The 23,106-nt window shown below is 41.1% G+C and overlaps 1 protein-coding gene across 12 annotated transcripts in view; it reads left to right on the forward strand.

The window, feature by feature from the left end:
• The window catches only part of WNK2 (WNK lysine deficient protein kinase 2), a 172,406-nt gene that overhangs the window by 55,580 nt on the left and 93,720 nt on the right, over window positions 1-23,106 (forward strand). For all 12 annotated transcript variants that reach the window (XM_045024209.1, XM_045024212.1, XM_045024211.1 and 9 more), the window contains exons 3-5: window positions 1,854-2,026; window positions 3,073-3,293; window positions 9,382-9,539. In XM_045024209.1, coding sequence (XP_044880144.1) covers window positions 1,854-2,026; window positions 3,073-3,293; window positions 9,382-9,539 — 552 coding nt within the window. The remainder of the gene's footprint in view (window positions 1-1,853; window positions 2,027-3,072; window positions 3,294-9,381; window positions 9,540-23,106) is intronic.

The raw sequence follows: 23,106 nt of genomic DNA on the forward strand, positions 1-23,106 counted from the left end.
AGCCAGTTTGTCTCCAGCCATGAGAATTCTTATTACCATGTGGAATTCTTTTCACTGCAGATGCAGGGAGACCGTATCAATATGGCAATAGCATAGAGTCTCAGTTAAAAATAAGCCAAGTGACAATTTAATTTGCTAAGTGGTTATTATTATCTACATCCCTCTAAGGCAGCTGAGAAAAGTAAAATGTCTGAGTTTGAAAAATGAACTAATTTTGGACCTGATAAATGCGTGTGTTCCAAGTGATTTGTTAGCTCTGAGTTTGGTCAGTAAGAAACAGCTCTGCCTTTTAAAGAGCTAAGGAGCTTTATTTCTAGGGCAGTGGACTGGAGTGATCTTAATCTGCTTTACTGTCCATGGGAGAGATTGACCACAGGTTATCATACAGTATTAAATGGATGCTCCTAATGAGAATAAATATTTACGCTTGTGGCTTTTCTATGATTTATGAAGAAGGCTTGAGAGATTTTTTTAAGGGCTTCTGTGACTGACCCATGGGTGCCAATGGGTTCCCTCCACCAACTGGCCAATCAGATAGGATGATGCTTCTCCTCTTCCCTTCCCTCCCCTCTTCTCTTCTCCCCCACTCCCCCGCCCCCAGCTATCCATATCCCAAGACTCATGAGGGAGCTGGACTCCTGCAATGGGAGGTGGGGGGGAGATGGGTATCCCTAAAGGAGCCACAGCCATCTTCCCCTGCCAATCCAGCCAAAGCCCATCTGCCTCTAAGGCTGCAGGAGTGCATTTTTCCCCAACAGATTTTTCTTTAAAACCTTTTTTCATTATACTTAGTGGAAGCTGGAAGGTTGACTGAAGAACTAGTGGATTGACACCATTCCAAGAGCCAAGAGGGGGACAGTTGAAAGGAAAAGGTTTTAAGTCATTCCTTTAAACTCTTGCACCTGTCTATCTTCAGGGTCTACACATTTGCTAATGATTGAACACCTTTGTCTTTTCAATTAAGATGCAAGAGTTTAAATATCCCTGAGACCTTACAAAGATTCTCCAGGAAAACCAGGAAGATGAAATTTGTCATTCCCGATATTTCTGATCTTAAAAGCAGACAAACATTTTCAGGATGCCTTTTTTACATCCTAGAGAAGACAAAGGTGCACAGTCAATTTTTAAATCTTTTTTGGGGGTCGAATTTAGTGTAAAATAGCTTGGAAGAACAGGCAGAATTGTAAATGAGCAGAAAAATTGGCACATTCTTTTTTGAGGTGGCATTGTCTAGATTGTTTCCATAGCAATGTAAAAGGCCATCCACATAAGGAGGAGCTTACCCTTTATTCAGTAACGTGCAGCTTACAGGCCTGATCTGTTAAAGTGTTGAGCATCCTCAATTGTAAATGATGTCCACAGGCATTGTGGGGTACTCAGCACACCTGAAAATCAGGCCCTCTGTTTGTTTTTTCAGTCTTTCCAGTTAACTACTTTCAAGACCAAACATGGTTCAAAACTAAATCTAATGAAATAGTTTAGATATATGTGAGTGCACCAAACCATTGACATGGTTCAGTTGTGGGATTTTATTGATGCCTCAAAAGGTGAAAATGGAAATCAAAGGCTCTTATGTTGCATAGTACAGACACTTCTTGGATAGAGGGCTACTTGTCCTTCAGCTCAGCTCAGAGACACAACTGAATGATGACAAGAACTAAATTGGAGGCGAGTGCCCCTGTGAAGTTCTTGTTCCTCCACATTACTCATTTTTATATAAGCAGTTTTTATAATAATTATGCTTGACCCAATTGTAAAAGAAAACTAGTACAGTCAAAACCATAGTAAATGACTTACAGACAGTTTAAAAAAAAGTTTTATTCAATACTAATAACGCTTATTTTGGATTACAGGACAGAAAATTGACAAAAGTAGAGAGACAGAGATTTAAGGAGGAAGCAGAAATGTTGAAAGGTCTTCAGCATCCAAACATTGTTAGATTTTACGACTTCTGGGAGTCCTGTGTAAAAGGAAAAAAATGTATAGTGCTGGTTACTGAATTGATGACCTCTGGAACGCTAAAAACGTAAGTACTGTGCTCCTGGTGATGCATCTCACAATAGCTGCAGAAATTCTTAGAAAAATACTAATTATAGACTCTGGGGAAAAAAGGCATCTCAGGACCAAAAAACTGATCTGTTCTCTCCCTTTAGTCATTTGTCCCCATGTTCGAACTCTGTTGATTTGAAAGCAGAATTTCAGCACCTTTTGCTTTTTCCCACCCCCCCGAGCTACTGTTTCAATTATGTAACGATCAGCAGTTCTCACCTTTGTTTTCTATTCTGCACATGAAGCTCTGTCTGAATTTGTCAGGTTGTTGTTGGTAGTGGTTTTGTTTGCTTGTTTTGGTTTATTTTTTTGGAGTGGGGGTTGGTAGTTGTGGTTTGCATTACAAAACTGCAATAAAATAGTTCTTTAGCTGGAGGGGTTCATTTTTTTTGATGCAAGAGCTGCTCCAGGTTATCTCCTAAACAGCACTAATTAATAGCTTATGGTACTGACACTTGTTCAGTTGGTTATAAAGCAGTTGGCACAAACTTCGGAACAGATTTTCGTCCCCGATGGGAGTAATACACATCACTGCACATCTCCAACGTGCCACTCTGCAAGTGCAAGAAGCAGGTTTTGAGTTCCTCCAAAACATACCCTCCATATCTATAGTCAAGATGTGTGTTAGGCTAATGGTATAAATGCAGGTCTGCAGTACAGAGATCAAAAGACTTCCATATTGTGCTAATCTGAATACATAAAACATTTATGTTCTAGCATAGGTCTCTGCATAAAATTAATTGCTTTACTATTAAACTTCCATACGTCTGAATATTGGTGGTGGTAGTACCAGGGAAGCATGATACAATAATTAACTTCATCCCCCCAAAAAAAGAAATGTCTCAGTGCTTTCTTTAGAGAGCACAATTTACTTTCACCATGATGCTGTTTCTGAGCTGCTTGTGATATGGGGGGGAGGGGTATTCAAAACAAGGTAATAGTTTTGCCCATTGTAAAACCTTTAGAATTTTAAATAATTTTTTTTTCTTTATGCTTATTGCTCTCTGTGTGTTTTTGCGGCAGGTATCTGAAAAGATTTAAAGTGATGAAACCAAAAGTTCTTCGTAGCTGGTGCCGACAAATCCTGAAAGGTCTACTGTTCTTGCACACGAGAACTCCACCAATCATTCACAGAGACCTAAAATGTGACAATATTTTTATTACGGGACCGACTGGATCTGTGAAAATAGGAGACTTAGGTCTGGCAACCCTCAAAAGAGCTTCATTTGCCAAAAGTGTAATAGGTAATCATTCTGTTCTGCATTGTTTCCCTTCTTGTCCTGCTTTGGTGGTGAGCTGTTCTAAAATAGCATTGTTTGTTTCATTTTAGTGTTTATACCCTTGTAGTCTGGCTGCAGAAATGAAGGTGGCTGTGTGTGGCTAAATCCGCTATACTGATTAGGAAAACCTCAGTCTGTGGTCCTATCTAGAAAATGTTACCATGGCATTGTAAATTCTCTTCTAAATCAAAACAGTTGAGGCCTACCTATTTCTTCTTAAATGATCTCACCATATTCTCAGTATAGGTAATGTTTGACTAAACCTTAATTCCGTATGTCCTTTTCATTTCTTATCCTAAAAAAATGAGTCACTAGTTCAGCATTTATTTTTGCCTTCAGAGACATACTAATTTGCTGTGGGCCTGCATTAGCAGCACCCTTGCACTGCAGCTGTCTTTCACTTTAGAGTGGGTATGTGTCTTAAAAAAAAACAAAACACCAAAGCCCCCCCACATACTCCAAGTACGCTGTGTCCCGGGACTGCTATTTTACTGAAACCTAATAACACTTTAAAATCAAACCAATTTTCACCAGAACATTCAAAGGCCTTCTCCTCAGGAAAGCCCCAATTCAAGGAAGCACTCCTAGGCCAGATAGCAATTTTTATCTCCATTTTCAGTGGAATTTCAGCACATGCTTTAGTGCTTTCCTGAATCGTGGCCTAAGGGCAGTATTTCCCTTCCAAATGTTAACTTTTTAGCCCCAGCCACTTTGGCACCGATGAAGTTGTTGCAGCACTTCTTTGAGTGGAGAAAGAGTATGTGTGATGCCCCTTTTCCTCAATTCTAAATCAGCTCAACCCCTTTCACTCAAACTTCCCGAGCAAATTTACCCTTCAGAGACTTAAGACCATGAAAATTTCAGCTTTCTAGGTGAAAGTTTTAGAACATTGTGATTGAAAATGAAGTAGCAAAGATGAGGGAAGTTATCATGGCAATGCTCATGTTCCAGCTACACTATTTAAATACTCTAAAATTCAATTTCTATTCATAAAGAAGCTTTTAGGCTTCTGGAGGAGTGGATAATATCTTATCATAGCAAACTAATCCTGGTAACACCTATTCCCCAGTCAGCAAAACAGTATGCTCTTTTGAAAAGTAATTGCTTAAGTAATTCTTTTGCATCCTAAAGCTTAATAAAAGAATACCTTTATTTATACTGGTATATTTTGGTAACACCAGCATATTGGTGTTAGACTGATATCATTGAGATTAAGGTGGCTGAAATTTTGTGGCCAGCTCCTCAGCTCATGTAAATCTGTCTAGCTCCTTTGATTTTAATGAACCCATGCTGATTTACACCAGCTGAGGATCTGGCCCTGGAATTTGATATTTGACGGTTCTGTCCACTCTAGGAGGCAAGTTTTCCATTCAAAAATTTTCCATTCTCACTATCACCACTAATACCAGTAGTGTAGTCGAGGCTTTTTTTTTTTTTTTTACCACCACTGAGCTATCAAACCTGCTCAGAATAGATCTAGACAAGACGTTAGCAAAAATACTGGAGGCTGTTGGCAACTTATCTGCTCTAGTGATGGGGGGAAACTGTTGGGAAAAATCCTAGAGTAGGCAAGACTTAATGGAAGTTGAGAGAACCCCTTTATAGACTTGGCTACCTTTTGTAATTCTCTTCAGAAAAGTGCTTACAAAAAAGAGCGATGGATTGAGTTGCATTGGGCAGATCAGTGATTCTGTGAATGAATACTGAGCCCATAGTTATTCCTGTTTTTAAGGACTACTAAGCATACAGAAAATCTTTTGAATCTAATTTGTTAAAAATGAATTAATACACAGACCAAATGAGATTCTTGCCCCTTGGACAATATGCTTGGAATGCTGCTATAGTATCTCCTGCTTTTTAGATTGCTCCCTCCTCAGGTTGGTGACCAAGTTCTTTTAAATCCTGCATAATTCACCAGTTTCTCTTTGCCACTGAATCCCATTCAGCCTAGAGCAATGTAGCGGGTCTGTAGAGCATAGTCCACATCTGACACAGCCATGAACCATTTCGTAGTTGCAATGTAAGGTTCTGTCACAGGTGGCAGATAAAGGCCCAGTGTCAGAATGCAGCACTCTTCTGTCAAGTCACCCTAAGCCAAGGTGTTAAAACTCTCTCTCTATATCAAGATTCAGGGTAATTACAGCTGAGTCTTGCTGACAGGTGGGTCCAACTAGGATATAAAGGGAATGTCTTTGAGGCAGTAGCAACAAGAACAGAGGAGGGCCCAAGAGAGGCCCTAGGAGTATTAAACCTGAGAGAAGATTAGGCTGAGGCTTATTTTGTGTCTTAGGCCAGGTCTGTACCAGAAAAGGTTTGTGGGTATAGATATCCTGGTAAACCCTCCTAGTGCAGATGCAGAAAAGTGCTTTTACTGATACAGTTGATACCTGTTCCCCAGCAAAAGCGCTTTTATGGTTGTATGACTGTGTCTACCCTCGGCTTTCTACCAGTATAGAAATGTTTTTTTTTTTAAAAAAAAATCATACTCCTAACCAACATTGCTATACAATAACTCCTCGCTTAAAGTCGTCCCGGTTAACGTTGTTTCATTGCTGATCAATTAGGGAATATGCTTGTTTGAAGTTGTGCAGTGCTCCCTTATAACGTTGTTTGGCAGCTGCCTGCTTGCAGAAAGAGCAGCCCATTGCAGCTAGCTGGTGGGGGCTTGGAACCAGTGTGGACCAGCAGCCCCCCATCAGCTCCTCACTCCCCTAAGATCCCTGTGTGGCAGCCACCCAGCTGGCTACCAATTGCCGGCAGTTCAGCTGTCCCTCCCCCCACTGCCATGTGCTGCTCCTGCCCTCTGCCTTGGAGCTGCACCCAGGAGTCTCCTGCTTGCTGTGCAGGAGAGGGGAGAAGAAGGGGGCTAATGTCAGGGTGTCCCCCTCCCCCCTACTCCTGCCCCCCACTTAACTCTTCTCCATATAGAGCAGGGTGAGGACAGGGCTCAGGACGGAGAGAGCTTGCTGGCAGCAGCTGCTGTCTCAACTTCCTGATCTTTTTAAAGGCAATGTACTTAGAGTGGGGTCAGCACACTTAAAGAGGCAATGTGCATCTCTCTCTCTCTCTCCCACACACAGGGTGTGTGTCTCTGTCTCTGTCTGCCATGCTGTCTCCCCTCCCTCCATTCATGCTGCCTTGTAGAATGTGAGGCTACATTAACAAAGTATTATCCCTTGAGGGCTCAGCTGAATGCTAGTTCATCATTTAGCAGTAAGGCATTCCCTGGGAAATATCCCACCCTCTAACTTCACCACCTCAACCAAGTTTCAGTGTCATTGCTGTGTACAATATTAAATTGTTTGTTTAAAACTTACACTGTGTATGTATGTATGTATATAACTGTGTGTATATGTGTGTGTGTATGTATGTATGTGTATGTATGTATGTATATATATATATGTGTGTGTGTATATGTGTGTATATATATGTATAAAAATATAGTTTTTTGTCTGGTGAAAAACATTTCCATGGAACCTACCCCACCACCCACCCCCATTTACATTAATTCTTATGGGGAAAATTGGATTCGCTTAACATTGTTTCGCTTAAAGTCGCATTTTTTTAAGAACATAACTACAAGGTTAAGCGAGGAGTTACAGTACTGGCAAAAGTTTCTAACGTAGACCTGGCCTGAAATGCCAATAAAGCCAAATCCCAGGAAGGAAGTGAGTTTGGTTACTAACCCATAGTCCATGCTTTGTTGAAGACTAGGGAATGGCATGGGCCCTAGGAGTCCTTCAGAAACCAAAATAATTACTTTCAGGTTAATGTAGCTAGAGAAAACAAATGTCCCTTTTTGCACCCTCTGATTGATATCCTAGCTGGTGGAAAATACTCTTTCTTCCTTCAAGATCTGTGATGAGATCTAGATAATTCATTTTCAGCTTAAGCACTGCCTTATTCACTCCTCTTGCATCTTTCCTGGCATTCATTTGATAAGAACATGATATTTTAGGTATAGACTCCCACCATCCAAGCATAAACCATTCCATAACTAGATCCAGTTCCTTGAATAAATTGTTTGAAGCAACCACCAGTGCTAAAGGTTCAGCTCTGTAGACCTCACTGTTCAAAGTAATTGTTTTTCAGAGACTCTTTGACCAGAGTTAAACAACTGTTGTGACTGATTTCCGAGTCTTGGCGTTCAGCGTAGGAGTTACTCAGTTAGCAGTGATGTCATTGCTATTTCTATTTGTTCTCGATTTGCTGTATAGAAAAGGGAACTTTTGAAGGGATTCTAGGTAGCAATTTGTAATGAGTTGCTAGTTCCAGTTATGATGGAGTAAAAATGGAGTTTTATTTCAGGTTTATCACAGTGTGTCCAATTTCTGCCACCCTAGCCCCCACTGAGAAGGACCTTACTCTGAGTAGTTCTGTTGGTTTCTACTCACTTCAGTGATGGTAAAATCAGTGTTAATGCTAGTGTTCTTCATGCATGCCTTCATATAAGAACTTGGACTACCACACATCCCACCAAAAGTGCAACTTGCTAAGTAATTACCACTTGTATTGCTGGAAACAATCTGTAAATCGTCTAAACCAAACATGAAGTTTCTTGTGTCTTTCTCTATCCCTTTTCCTTCTCTCTCTCCCCATGTCCCATAAAATAATCATTATGAAACCTTCAGTTTATTTCCAAGCCCTATACTGTGTTTGTGACGGGCTTGGTCACAGAGACCCCCTTGGGACAGTCACCTGATGTGCTGAGCTAACCTCCAAGCCCATTTTCCCTGCCAGCTTGGGACTCCAGAACCCTGTCTTGCTGAGCCAGACATGCTAGCCTGCTGCAACACAGACCCAGGTCTGGTCCACGCCCCCAAAGCTGCAGGCTTTAACCAAAAACCGCTCAGCAGGTCACCTGTCTCCAGCACCCAGACATCCATCTCCCAATGGGATCCAAACCCCAAATAAATCTGTTTTACTCTGTATAAAGCTTATACAGGCTAAACTCATAAATTGTCTGCCCTCTATAACATTGACAGAGAGAGATGCACAGCTGTTTGCTCCCCCAGGTATTAATCACTTACTCTGGGTTTACTAATAAAAGTGATTTTTAGTATAAAAAGTAGGATTTAAATGGCTTCAAGTAATAACAGGCAGAACAAAGTAAGTTACCAAGCAAAATAAAACAAAAACACTCAAGGCTAAGCCTAATACATTAAGAAACTGATTACAGGTAAATCTCACCCTAAGAGATGTTCCAATAAGCTTCTTTCACAGACTAGACTCCTTCCTAGTCTGGGCCCAATCCTTTCCCCAGTACAGTCCTTATTAGTTCCAGCAGGCATCTTAGGTGAAAAGCAGGGGCTTTCTCATGATGGGGGCCCCTTTGTCCTGCTCCACCCCCTTTTATAGCTTTGGCACAAGGTGGGAATCTTTTGTCTCTCTTGGTCCCCACCCCTCCTTCTAAATGGAAAAGTACCAGATTTAAGATGGATTCCAGTATCAGGTGATACGTGAGACTCCTAATCTCCATTCTTCTAGGGCTGGCCCACATGAACCCAGGAAGCTTTGCAAGTAAACAGAGCCATTTACGGGTCATTGATTCTGAAGCACCCTCAATGGCTTCCACTTAATATGTTTACATCAGTAATACAAGTTTATATCTTATTCTCCTAACTTCAGACATAGAAATAATACATGCAAACAAATGGGATGAACACACTCAGTAGGTCAGAAGCTTTGTATTGATACCTTACAAAAGATCTTTTGCATAAAGCATATTCCAGTTACATTATATTTACACTTATAAGCATATTTCCATAAAACATTATGGAGCAACGTCACAGTGTTTCACTTCAGGATTTGCTATTCACTTCTGGAATTCTTACACACACCTGCATTTCTCACAACATTACTGGTGAGGGCGGGGCAGTTGTATGTGGGGTTGTTTTTTTGTTTGAGGGGGAGTTAACCTCGTTGTTTTAAAATAATCTTGCATTTACAGACACAGCTGAAATGGGTATGTTTCTATAGATCAGGAAAAAACTGCAGTGAAACATATATTTACTGTTTGTGTCTGACTTAAATTCTTCCCCTTTGTGTCTAGGTACTCCAGAATTTATGGCCCCAGAAATGTACGAAGAACACTATGATGAATCAGTTGACGTATATGCTTTTGGAATGTGCATGTTGGAAATGGCTACCTCAGAATACCCCTACTCAGAATGCCAGAATGCTGCTCAGATTTACCGGAAAGTAACCTGTGTAAGTGAGCTTCAATAGGTGTACTTACATTTTTCTTCAGATTTTTTTTTAGCATGGGTCTTTATAATCTGAAGCCAGTTGAAGTACTGTCTTAACCTTTTAAACAGTATGCTGTTTTGGACTCTGAATTGGTATGTATGTTGTGGTGGAATACTAATAGGGTAGAAATTACATGTCTCCTTTCGCCTCTTTGGGGAGATAGAAGATGTTTGCAGGTTTATTTGGGATGTCTAAAATTCCACAGTTGCATTACTACTATCTGGCATTCGGTTTTATTATAGCTGCATAAGGCAAATTTTAATAATCTCTCTGTGGTCTTGGGTGTTTTTATTATTGATTTTTATCTACAGAAGTCAAAGTAGATGAGAGTGGGGAGCGCTGTTCTTTTTGCAAATGGGAGTCTCCCAGTTCAGCCGGGCTTCCCACAGTTCAGAATTGTGTAACATAGTGCATAGGAGAGTAACCCGTTGATGACACTGTTTTTAATTCCTTATTTATATTTCTCTCCTCCTCAACCAGATGTTAAACACAAACAGCAAAACAGTATGTTGAGCTCTTCTCTGTTAAGAGTGTGTAAGATGCTGCTGAAATAACACATTTTACTGTTGCTCATAGTGACAGGAACTGTTGGCATGCAAAACTGTTAAATTATTTTCTGAAACCTTCCTCTTTTCACTCTTTTTTTGTTTTTAGAGGATTATGCAGCCCTAGATTACTATATTTTTGCAATTAAGGCCCTTTCCCCTATCTAAGCTTCTTCACCCAACTGACCCATAGTGCAATTCCATTTTCTTTAATCATCCACTGTTTATCCTTCATGTGCAGAGATGTGAGCATGTTGTCCAGAATAATAGCGCACTATGATTTCTTGAGTTATTTTCTCTTTCCTAGGCTTTTACAGAGTAGGTTGAAAGTTCGTTGTGAAATTAGACTACTACTAGCCCATGCCCCTATCTGTACAGCCTTAGCATCTGAGTTAATCTAGAGAATAAAATGGCACTCTTCCATTTATAACCTTTTCCCCCCAAGGACTCTCATGATGACTCTTTTTAGGCTTCTTGCCACAACCCAAAGAACAACGGAAAGACTAGAAACATGTCTGTGATCCTGTCTATAGTGACAAAGTTAAATTCTCAGACTTTGCACTGGGGATCCAAAGCCTCAATATGCTGGTAATCAGAGTGCTGAGTATAAACAAGGAGGCGAGGGCTAATGAAAATAGTAGAGTGAATTCTGGACTTGGTTCAGTTTAATGATGCACGATGCAAAAAGAAATAGGGGGAAATATAAAACACATCTTATCTTATTGCAGCGAACATTAAAATGATTTTGTGGTCAGCATATTTCTGATGGCCTTAGTTCTGATGCTGTAATCTCATTTTTCATGCATAGCTTGTGTTTTTTCCCCATAGTCAGATTTTCTTTGTGTTTAATCATTCTGCCAAGTAATTCTGATGTAGACAGAGGAGCATATTTTGTGATAAAATATCTGACTTGCTGCTCTTCCCTTGTAGGTCCAATCCAAATATTTGTTTTACTGGTGCACTGCAGAATTCACAGCAGACAAACTTCAGTTCCTGAATCAATTGGGATTTAAAAGATTCCTTATTGGCTTTAGAGGCAGGAGCCTAAAGATCACAAACCTATAATTTTAAGCAGCAAAGAATCCTGTGGCACCTTATAGACTAACAGACGTTTTGCAGCATGAGCATTCGTGGGTGAATACCCACTTCTTCGGATGCAAGCAGTGGACATTTCAGGGGCAGGTGTGTATACAGGGGCAGCTCTACATATTCGGCCGCCCCAAGCAGTCATGCGCGGGAGACGCCCCGGAGCCCCGGGAGCAGCGGACCTCCCGCGGGCATGACTGCGGAGGGTCCGCTGGTCGCGCGGCTCGGCTGGACCTCCTGCAGCTGCGGACGGTTGGCTGGTCCGGCGGCTCCAGTGGAGCTTCCGCAGTCATGCCTGCGGGAGGTCCAGCCAAGCCGCGGGACCAGCGAACCGTCCGCAGTCATGCCTGCGGGAGGTCCACTGGAGCCGCGGGAGGAGCGCCCCCTCCACAGTCATGCCTGCGGGAGGTCCCGTCGTCCCGGGGCTCCGGTGGACCTCCCGCAGGCATGACTGCGGCAGGTCCACCGACCCAGCCTGCCGGCAAATGCCGCCTCACGCGCGTGCTTGCCGCGCTGGGGTCTAGAGCCGGCCCTGTGTGTATATATAAGCAAGCAAGAAGCAAGCTAGAGATAACGAGGTTAGATCAATCAGGGAGGATGAGGCCCTGTTCCAGCAGCTGAGGTGTGAAAACCAAGGGAGGAGAAACTGGTTCTGTAATTGGCAAGCCATTCACAGTCTTTGTTTAGTCCTGAGCTGATAGTGTTAAATTTGCAGATGAACTGGAGCTCAGCAGTTTCTCTCTGAAGTCTGGTCCTAAAGTTTTTTTGCAACACCATCACAGGACCTAACCAGATCAGCCACACCATCACCGGTTCATTCACCTGTACGTCCACCAATGTAATATATGCCATCATATGCCAGCAATGCCCCTCTGCTATGTACATCGGCCAAACTGGACAGTCTCTAAGGAAAAGGATAAATGGACACAAATCAGACATTAGGAATGGCAATATACAAAAACCTGTAGGAGAACACTTCAACCTCCCTGGCCACACAATAGCAGATTTTAAGGTGGCCATCCTACAGCAAAAAAACTTTAGGACCAGACTTCAAAGAGAAACTGCTGAGCTCCAGTTCATCTGCAAATTTAACACCATCAGCTCAGGACTAAACAAAGACTGTGAATGGTTTGCCAATTACGGAACCAGTTTCTCCTCCCTTGGTTTTCACACCTCAGCTGCTGGAACAGGGCCTCATCCTCCCTGATTGATCTAACCTCGTTATCTCTAGCTTGCTTCTTGCTTGCTTATATATACACACCTGCCCCTGAAATTTCCACTGCTTGCATCCAAAGAAGTGGGTATTCACCCACAAAAGCTCATGCTGCAAAACGTCTGTTAGTCTATAAGGTGCCACAGGATTCTTTGCTGCTTCTACAGAACCAGACTAACACGGCTACCCCTCTGATACTATAATTTTAAAACATCCCTCTGTGGAAGTCACTTTGTTCACATCCTTTCCCTTTTATGAGTCTTAATGAGTTTAATGTTTTTCCTGTATTTGCATTTGGTTTATGCAAACTGAAGTAACCCAGCATTTGCAAGAGGCTGCTGAAACAGACAAGTCGTGTTATAAATCTCATTAAATAGATTGTTCGTGTATATCAGAGACCTTCTTAGATCTGCACATTAGCAGAATTGTCAACTGTTGTGCTTTGAAACAGAGATGAGTTTATGATTGAACCTATGTTCAATCATAGGGGGGAGGGATAGCTCAGTGGTTTGAGCATTGGCCTGCTTAAACCCAGGGTTGTGAGTTCAATCCTTGAGGGGGCCACTTAGGGATCTGGGGCAAAAATTGGTCCTGCTAGTGAAGGCAGGGGGCTGGACTCAATGACCTTTCAAGGTCCCTTCCAGTTCTAGGAGATTGGTATATCTCCAATTATTACCTTTTTTCCTTATGTTCTCACTGCTTAAAATCCTGGGATGAAATTTGTCCTGATTGGGAATTTTGTCATTCTCTTCAATGGGGGCCATGATTTCACCCCCCCAGTCTTGACATTTCATCTGTTCTGCATGAAGAGGGTGTTTCCTTTTGCAGGAACTCTGTAACTCCATGCAGTTCACCCTGCCGGAAAGGTGGGATTTTAGTGCGCCAGCACCATATTCCCTATCTGGTTTTTATTTTGGGGGGGCCAAGTAAAATAAAGTGCAGGCTTCAGTTGGCCCTGGATATGATTCTCAGACAGTACCCAACATCTGGGCAAATCGTATTTTTTTTTTCTCAGTATCAAAATGAAAGCACCTCTTTCTGTTGGGAGACAAAGCACGTTACCTTGTGCAGACAGCCTTTGCTTGCAACATGTAATGTGCCAACATGAGATTAATAGTGCAGAACATACCCTCTGTATTGGGATAGCACTTCCATTGCTCTGCCGAGTGAAAGGTGTTTTTTGTTTGTTTATTCCCAAACTCTTTAATTATGCCACCACTAACCCACAATAAACAAAATACCAAAAGCAGCTTTCTAAACCAAGGAAAAGATTGTAGAAAAGGTACAGACTTTCAGGCTGATATGGTTTAGGTTTACCTTTGATTTGTCTGGCATCAGTTGTACATTTCTTAAAGTAGACTGTTGTTGTTGTTTCAATAGAGTGATTCCTTCCCCTGGTGTAAAATTTGTCTCTTTTTAGAGACAAGAAGCCATTTTTAGATCTCTTAGAGTCTAGCTTGGAGATTGAATCTTCAGTGCCTGAAATGTGCATGCTCAAACACCTTTCACTGGAGTCCAGCGTATTTTCTTCTTCAAATCTAAACACCTGTGTTTGAAGAATGTGAGGAGGCTCTTTAAAAATTTCTCATTTTTCTTGTGTGTAGTCATAAGGCCTTGTGAAGTTTAGCAGCTGAGAACATCATTAGGAAATATCCCTATCCAGGAGGTAAAAAAAACCTAACTCTCTCTTTCAGAGGTGGAGGAGCTGGGTCTGCTTTTGTTGACAAAGGCAGCTGTTCAGGTTTCATGCTGCTGTCTATAATGAGGAGCTCTCTAGTCTGTATACTTAAAACTTTGCTGCAGTGTTTCCTTGGAAAGACGCAGAAAAGACAGATGGCTTTTATACAGTGATAAATGAGATGGACCTTTTGATGTCAAATAAGAACGTGAACATCAGTGTTTCAAGTGACTCCTATAGTAAAAGAAGCAAAAATAAGAGCAGAACTAGATGTGAGGAGGCTTTATATTTAACATTAATTATATGTAGCCCTGTTATGAAATGTGATTGATTACTTACTTCCCCAAATGCCTTCTCTTTCATAGATCTACAGAAACTCAATTGATCTGGTCGAAAAAATCAAAGAATGTTAAACATGGATGAAACTATAGGTTCTGTCCACAATCTTTGTCTAAATATTTTGTTAGATAAAAATTTAACTCTTAAGAGGGAAAAACCAGGCACACTTCAGCCTAGGAAAAGAACATGAAAATGGGTACATAACAAGATTTGCACCTCATTTAAGAAACAATCTACTAATTTTAATAACAGGGCCATTAGCAGAGATCTGGACTCAAAAAAACCCTACAGGTTTGACTGTAACTGTATACTAGAAGACATGGGCTGGGGGCGGGGAGTGAAATGAAACAATAGAATAGTAGTATACAAGCAAACAAAAATATTAGGAAGATTGCTGCTTTTTTAAAACTGCACCAGGCATTGCACTGTGCTGCAAACCCTGCATATTATAAGACATGTTTTTAATTATTTCTAATTATTTAAATTTAACCATTTTTAAAAGCTGCACAGAAGCTCCAAGTGTACCCTGATAACAATAAAAGTTCTCCACCACCCACTAACAGTAAATACTAATATACAAATAATCTCTGCCAGCCGTCAGCATTAAATAATGAAATGGAGAGAATTTACCACAGCCAGCCAATACATGATGAAGAAGCCCTTTATTTCTCTGTTTTTCCCCACCCACAACTTCTCCAGTTCTATCCAGGAGCATTCCTTCATCCTTTCCCCAACCCCCCTGCAAAGTTAATGGCTTTTGCAAAGTACCAAAAAATATTAAGTTAAATTATCTTGGACCAAAGAGAATTAGTGATTCTCAGTCCACCAACACATAACCTCTTTCCTAGGCATGGGAGGGTCCATTAGTGTCTCCACTGTGGAGCTTCTCACCAATGAGGGAGTTTGAGAATATTTCCCTATTAAGGAGATGTAAGCAAAAGTGAAGTTTAGGTAAGGGCTGGCTGGCAGGGAAAGAACCACTAGAGCACACCCCAGCTACTGCATTCAAGTCCTTAATTTAATTTAATTTTTTTTTTCAGCATGGGAAAATGGTCTTAGGTTTTTGTATATTTGCTAATCAGCAAATCTTCAGGGAGACCATTTAGAGCAATTCCCCTGTCTTGGAAGCCCACCTGCTTGCTGACTCGTTGTGGTTTCATCAATGTATTGTAGTTTTAATCAGTATCCAAACTTCTTTTTGAGATGCTGCACTTGTGGAAGAGATTTCAAGTCAGGTTCTACCTAAATGACAATGACATGAAAACCCAGCATCTAGTGGCTGCTTTTTCCTGCTCCAAGTGTATGTTAGTGTGAGCTTTTGCATAAATCGTAGCACTAAGGCAGCATGCATTTGCTTGTAAATGGGTAATGCTCTTGTGTGGAAAAGGGATTGTTTTAAAAAACAGCTGGAGACATCTTGACTTGGCATTGACCTATTACTCGTTTACTTATTTATTGCTATTGCAGTAGTGCCTCGGAGCCCCAGGCATGGACCAGGACCCCCTTCTGTTAGGTATTGTACAAACAGACTCTGCCCAAAAGAGCTTACAAACAAGAGATGACCAGTATAGACAGACGGGAGCAAAAGGAAACAATGAGACAACACTGACTGTTCTGTGAGCAGTCTGATGGGCAGTGGTCTCATCACACCAGCTGCCTATCCAGTGTCGAGATTGTTGTAGGCATCATGATGGAGAGATTTGCAGTGGGACAACGAGGTGGCTTTGCAGATGTGTCTGGGGATCTCCTCCCATGCATGAGGGGAACTAACATGTAGCATTTGGGAAGTTGCTGCTGCTGCCTTTTTAAAATGCTGGTTTGACAGCAGTATTGAACTAAATCAGTCACAGAGCTGCTCCTTGTTGTTTGTTTTGTCATATACTCTGGGTCTAACCCAGCAGATGTTTGCAGGGGAGTGGGCATGACTCCAAAGAACATTGAGAGTAATTCAGCAACCTCAGGAGCCACTCTTTTGCAATTAACGAAGTTGTAAGGTCAAAACTCTCAATTGGTCAACTGGGGCCTTCTGTCAAATGAGACTTTCCTTAAAGCAGCAGATTTATTCTCTAGGTGACTAGCCCTGCCCTGCTCTGCTCCATCCAAATGATGTCCAAATGCAAGACTAATTGCATAAATGTAAAAAGCTCATGCATTCAGGAAAACCAGGCTAAAGTGAGATGTGCTGTGATGTGGTTTACATTTCCTATGTTTAGTTCATGTCAAGACACTTATGAGATAATCTGGGACTATAAAAAGAAACAAGAATATTCTTGTGGAAGCGCAACCACTGGATATGTAAGCAAAGTGTTTCTCTTGGGGAAGCAACACCAATTAATGAAAGGCTCCTTGGGTAGTATGTTCAAAGTTGTCTCAACTGTCCGTTTCTTTTCATTTAATTGATAGGTGCACATGCTTTCTCCAGAAAGCATTAAGCTGTAACATGTTATGATTTTGATTACTTGTTCTTTCTGACAAGTATAATCAGGATGGAAATTGCTAACGGCCTTTAGCGAACTACAGTAGTTGAAAATGTGTAACGGTCTGTGTCACATTGCTTTCCACTATGAAATTGCAATGAAAAGATTTATCTACACAAGTTCCCTTACTAAGATCACAAGTCTCATCCTCTGCTTTGGCCAATTCTACAGTTTGAGGGTCCAAACTTTTGGTGGGGGAGATTAGGCAGCAATTTTTCTTTCCTTCTGGCCAGGGGTGCAATTGTGGTGGGGGGGAAGAAGAAATGGTCTCAGTCTCACCTGAAAAACTAAAATGAAATGCCACTTGCAGATTGTACAGATCTTCATAATATGACTATACCCCTCATCTCCCTTTGTGCACTTTGGTCAGCCCACACCCATAGTGGATATCGGCGTTTATGCCCTGTTGAGATGTATGGTAGTTCAGCTATGAGTTGTCAGGTTGGCTGGAGATACTCAGTTTGAGCTCTGTTCACACGCTGAAGGATTTCTTAACAGTCTTAAGAGCTGGAGAATTAAGTTTAGTATAACAAAAGTTTAGATTCTGGAGCTTGAGTGGGCATATGCCACAAAAAAGTACTGCCTCACTGAGCCACCGGCCAACTTCCATCCCTGCCCCTCTTCCCCCTCTTTTGGCTTTACTGCCAAAGGGACAGCACACAGGTTGAGAGTGTGACGGGTTGGATCACAGAAACCCCCCTGGGAGCTGCCAACTGATGTGCCAAGACTACCTCTGCTCCTGTCTTCCCTGCCAGCCCAGGACTCCAGCACCCTGTCTTGCTGAGCCAGACACCCCCGTCTGCTCCAACAAAGACCGAGTCTGAATTACTTGCCCCAAAGCTGCAGGTTTACCTGAAAACAGCTCACAGAAGTGTGCTTGTCTTTAGCACTCAGATGCCCAACTCTCAATGGGGTCTAAACCCAAATAAATCCGTTTTACCCTGTATAAAGCTTATGCAGGGTAAACTCATAAATTGTTCACCCTCTATAACACTGATAGAGAGGTATGCACAGTTGTTTGCTCCCCCAGGTATTAATACATACTCGGAGTTAATTAATACAGAAAGTAGGATTTAAGTGGTTCCAAGTAGTAACAGACAGAACAAAGTAAGTCACCAAGCAAAATAAAATAAAATGCGCAAATCTATGTCTAATCAAACTGAATACAGATAAGTTCCTCACCAGTTCCAGAATGCTCTCTTTTACAGACTAATCTCCTTTTAGCCTGGGTCCAGCAATCACTCACACCCCTTTGTTCCAGTTTCTTCCAAGTATCCTGGGGGGTGGAGAGGCTCCCTCTTTAGCCAGCTGAAGACAAAATGGAGGGGTCTCCCACGGGTTTAAATAGACTTTCTCTTGTGGGTGGAGACCCCCCCTCCTCACTCCTATGCAAAGTCCAGCTCCAAGATGGAGTTCTGGAGTCACCTGGGCAAGTCACATGTCCATGCGTGACTCACAGTCTTTACAAGCAGAAGCCATTGTCCACATGGTATCTTGTATGTTTCCAGGAAGACTTCTTATGTGAATTGGAGCGTTCCAAGCTCTTTTGTCTGTTAAGTGCTTCCGGATTGAGCGCTTAACTTGCACATTCCTTCCCCGAGAAGTGACCAAATGTTCTAACTAAGGCTACTTAGAAATCAAGCAAGTATACAGCCAATGTTCATAACTTTGAATACACAAATGGTACCTGCATACAACTAGGATGAACATAACCAGTAGATCATAATCTTTACATAAATGTGTTACATGGCATATGTAGCAAAACCCTATTCCAGTTATATCATACATACAGTTATAAGCACCCCCCCATAAAGCCTTATGGGGTATACTGTCACAGAGAGCTGTTTGGGGGTCCCACACTGTTATTCAAGGCCCCGACCTTGACATGTGTCTGGTCAAGGGGGCACATTTGACAAATAGCTACAAGAGTTGTTCTAGCGCTTCTCCTCGTTCAGCTGGAACTTGCACTGACACGCCATGCGGGTGTTGGTGATTTAATATTCTCTTCCCAGTACAAGTCTCTTCTCATTAGCAGAGAACATAAACAAAATGCTACTTCAGGGTGCTTCCCATTATGAAATACTAGTTGAATATCATCTAGGTCAGATAGATTGTAATGAGACACTATTCTATCTGAAAAAGTGTTTCTCCCATAGATAGTTAGGACCATTCAGAAGCCACAACACTTAAAGATATTTGGCACGTAGCTCTATGTTTTGAGGATTTGGTAATAGAAGAGACATTTTAAAGCAACACAGTCAACTTTGAACAAAACTTTTTCTCTGTTTTTTACCTTTTATTGTTGAAAGTGACATTGGACATTACTGTAACTAAGAGATTAAATTACCTTTTAAAAATTCATTTGGTGTATTTAGCAGCACTTTCCTTTAGCCAGTTTCTCTCTTCCCTTGTATAGTCAGCTATTTTCCTCTGTTTGGGTCTCCCACACCCCCGTAGAGGGGAGAGGAAACACTCCTGAAGTTATGGTGTAACCACACAATTGGCAGAAGGAGTTAGAGGTACATACTTTTAAACTCATTTATTTTAAAAATTAACTAGACATCAAGTTGAACAATGTCTCTCTCAATCTCTAGATCACTGGTTCCAACAGTCCTCAGACCAGTTGTCTCAGAGTTGTAGAAATAGAGTATATATTAGATCTTCCAGCCCATCTTCTTCCCAATGCAAAATTTTCCCTACAGTGAACTTTCCAGTGTATTGCTCAATCTAGTTTTTATTGTTCCAATAATTCTACCATTTCATTTGGAAGCCTATTGAATACCCCATTACAGTATTGCCAACCCAAAGAGTTCAAAAACGGAGTCAGGCCCCCAAAATAATTAAATGAAAGATTATATACAAATATATACTACTGGATTCATTTTATTTGTCTTCTGGTTTTTGAAGTTTTAGGACACACCGGGGAAACATTTTCAAGAATTTGTCCAATAACCATGAAGCCTAGAAACTTTCTTTCTTTTTTTTTTAATGGAAAGCTGAGATTTAAAAAAAAAAAAAAAAAAAACAGGAGCTGGAGCTTTAAGAGCAACCAGGTCATGAAGCATACAGTAAAATTGCAAGAATTGCTAACAGTTATTGACTGACTTGCCAAATGTCTTCCCAGATATTCAACCTAATCTTTGTTCGCTTGCAGCATATTAAATCATTCCTATCTTTAGTATTGACACATTTTAAGATGCATAGACATAGGCCACAGGTAGGCAACCTATGGCACGGGCGCCGAAGGCAGCACGTGAGCTGATTTTCAGTGGCACTCACACTGCCCAGGTCCTGGCCACTGGTCCGGGGGGCTCTGCATTTTAATTTAGCTTTAAATGAAGCTTCTTAAACATTTTAAAAACCTTAAAATTTACTTTACATACAACAATAGTTTAGTTATATATTATAGACTTATAGAAAGAGACCTTCTAAAAACGTTAAAATGTATTACTGGCACGCAGAACCTTAAATTAGAGTGAATAAATGAAGACTCAGCACACCACTTCCGAAAGGTTGCCGACCCCTGACATAGGCTGTTAAGTTTCTTCCTTCCTCCTCCCCATCCCCTGATTATTATACTGAAGTCAAGTATCTTCAGCCTCTGTGCTGTATCTGCTATAATAAACTGTGTCTCGTGTTGTTAAGCTGCTACACCTGTAGCCAATGATTACTGATCCACGGAGTTGGTACAGTTGCAGGCAGCTGTCTGGAAGGGAGCTTATAGCTGCCCATCATGGTAGTGTGGCTAGAACCACCTTTCAGCTCCAAATTGGTCTGGGGTCTTTCTAAAAACCAATAGCCCTATTATCATAGTGTTCAGTTGTCAAAAGCCAGCCCTCGGGCAAGACCATGAATATGTGACACACAAAGGTGGGGGTAGGGAGGTAGATATCAAAAGTTGACAATCTCTTAGTCATTTTACACTGGTTGTCAAGGTTATCCTCACAAGAAAGTCTAGATACTGACTTGTACTTAACACAAGAGCTGATGATTGCTTAATATAAGGATTTTCGGGCACAGAGGATTAATACTAAAAAAAAAAATTCGATTACGGTACTTCAAAGTTTCTTTTATTGCCCAGTTGGAGCTCCTTCCAGGGAGAGTCTGGCAGAGATTCAGTAGTTTTTTTGTTTGTTTGTTTTTTAAGTCAACTTTGACCCTTGATCAGATCAAATACTGCATATCATTTTGGCACTTGCTTTTATTATGCAAAAAAAAAAAGGATTCCTAGTCTAATAATTAAAATTCAGATGTGATTAATCAAAGAGCTGCGTTCATCCAGTCTATTCTTTTTTTGTCTTATGGTTGCCTCTAGAATGTTTTCCTTTCACCTGAATAGAAAATTCTTTCTCCTTTCTGTCTGGGCAAAGCTCTGGGAGGCTCGGTCTCATTGTATGTCCACTCCATGATTTCTCAAAATTCATAAATTACATGTCTGAATCTTTTGAGCTGAAGTTGAAAGTGAAGTAGCCAGGCTGAGAACAAAGGCAAGTCACAACCTGAATTTAAGGCTGACATGCTGTCAGACCTTTAATATAACTTCAAAATGAAGTCTAAGGCTGGGATTTTCACAGGCGTTTAAGGGAGTTAGATGCCCAGCTCCCACTGAAATTCTATCAGTCCATTTATTGAAGGCCTCAATTCAGCAACATATTTAAAAATACTTAAGTCCTATTGAAGTTGTGCATGTTTGCTTGCTTGCTTTGCTGTATCGGGGTTTAAGTGCAGAACTTTTCTGAAGAGCTGTACTGCTAATCTCAAAGGCAGCATAGCCTTGGACGGAGCCTGAAGTCCAATGTACTGTTTTTCTTGTCTAGCACAGTATTATTTCTCTTTTAGAATGAGATTTTAAAAGAAGCTGAAGGGGGTTAGGTGCTCAACTCCACTGAATTTTGGGCTTCATGAGATGCTGTCTTTTAGGTAAATGGTAAGATACGTAAGGACACGAGTTCTCCCATTGACTTCATTGGGAGTACTCACGACCTTGAGTACCTTACAGAAGTGGGGCCTAAATGCAGAAAACTTGCTTTCCTGAAATTTTCTTCGGCCCAATTTTATTCAGCAGACACCTTTTATGTATATATTTCATTGGCAGGCTTTTTTGTGTACACTGAGTCTAAGTGGAAGGGGTAAATAGAACTTTTTGTCTAGAACTGTAGACTTCTTATAACTGTTCTTCTATCAGACTTCTCACATCTTGCACTTGAAATAGTGATTATAGGAAAGCTTTTAATTGTGCTGCATGGGGACAAGTGGGCAGTGTCATAAATCCCAAGGTCCTGTTACTACATTCTGTTTGGGGGAGGGATAGCTCAGTGGTTTGAGCATTGACCTGCTAAACCCAGGGTTGTGAGTTCAATCCTTGAGGGGGCCACTTAGGGATCTGGGGCAAAAATTGGTCCTGCTAGTGAAGGCAGGGGGCTGGACTCAATGACCTTTCAAGGTCCCTTCCAGTTCTAGGAGATTGGTATATCTCCTATTATTATTATTATTGATTTGACAAGGACATTAGAAGGATGGGCTGTTTTTTACTGGCTCGTTAGAAATGAGTCTCATAAACAATTAAAACATAACACTGGTCTACAATTTTTGAGACGTCGTCTGCTTCAGAGATAAAATGTGGTATTATGTATTTTGATGTGCTGAATTCAAATATGACAATTAAAACAACTGGCTACTGTTTCTAAGATATTTAAGTTTTTACATTTTATGTCTATGTATATTGTGTAGATAGTAGAGTTTTAATCATAAATTGTAAACCTAGGTCTTTTCATGTGTTTATGGTTGCTTTACATGATAACATAAACAGGACTGGTGAAATATTAACACTTTAAAAATCAGCAAAAGGGTTATATAACTAAAATTTATTATGAAACAAAAGGCAAAAAACTATTATGCACATAGTTTAGTCCTATTCAGTGTCTACTCGGCGCTTCTTGGCTTGTCTCTTGTATTCATTAAATGGGGCATCTCTTGTCACTGTCCAGCAATAGTCTGCAAGCATCGATGGGCTCCATTTACCCTGATAGCGTTTCTCCATTGTTGCAATGTCCTGGTGAAATCGCTCGCCGTGCTCGTCGCTCACTGCTCCGCAGCTCGGTGGAAAAAAATCTAGATGAGAGTGCATCTTTAGTGACATGTTGCAACCAAGGCTTTTGTATGCCTTGAGGAGATTTTCCACCAACAACCT

Source organism: Mauremys mutica, chromosome 7 (genome assembly GCF_020497125.1).
Source record: "Mauremys mutica isolate MM-2020 ecotype Southern chromosome 7, ASM2049712v1, whole genome shotgun sequence".
In the NCBI taxonomy this organism is placed as follows: Eukaryota; Metazoa; Chordata; order Testudines; family Geoemydidae; genus Mauremys; species Mauremys mutica.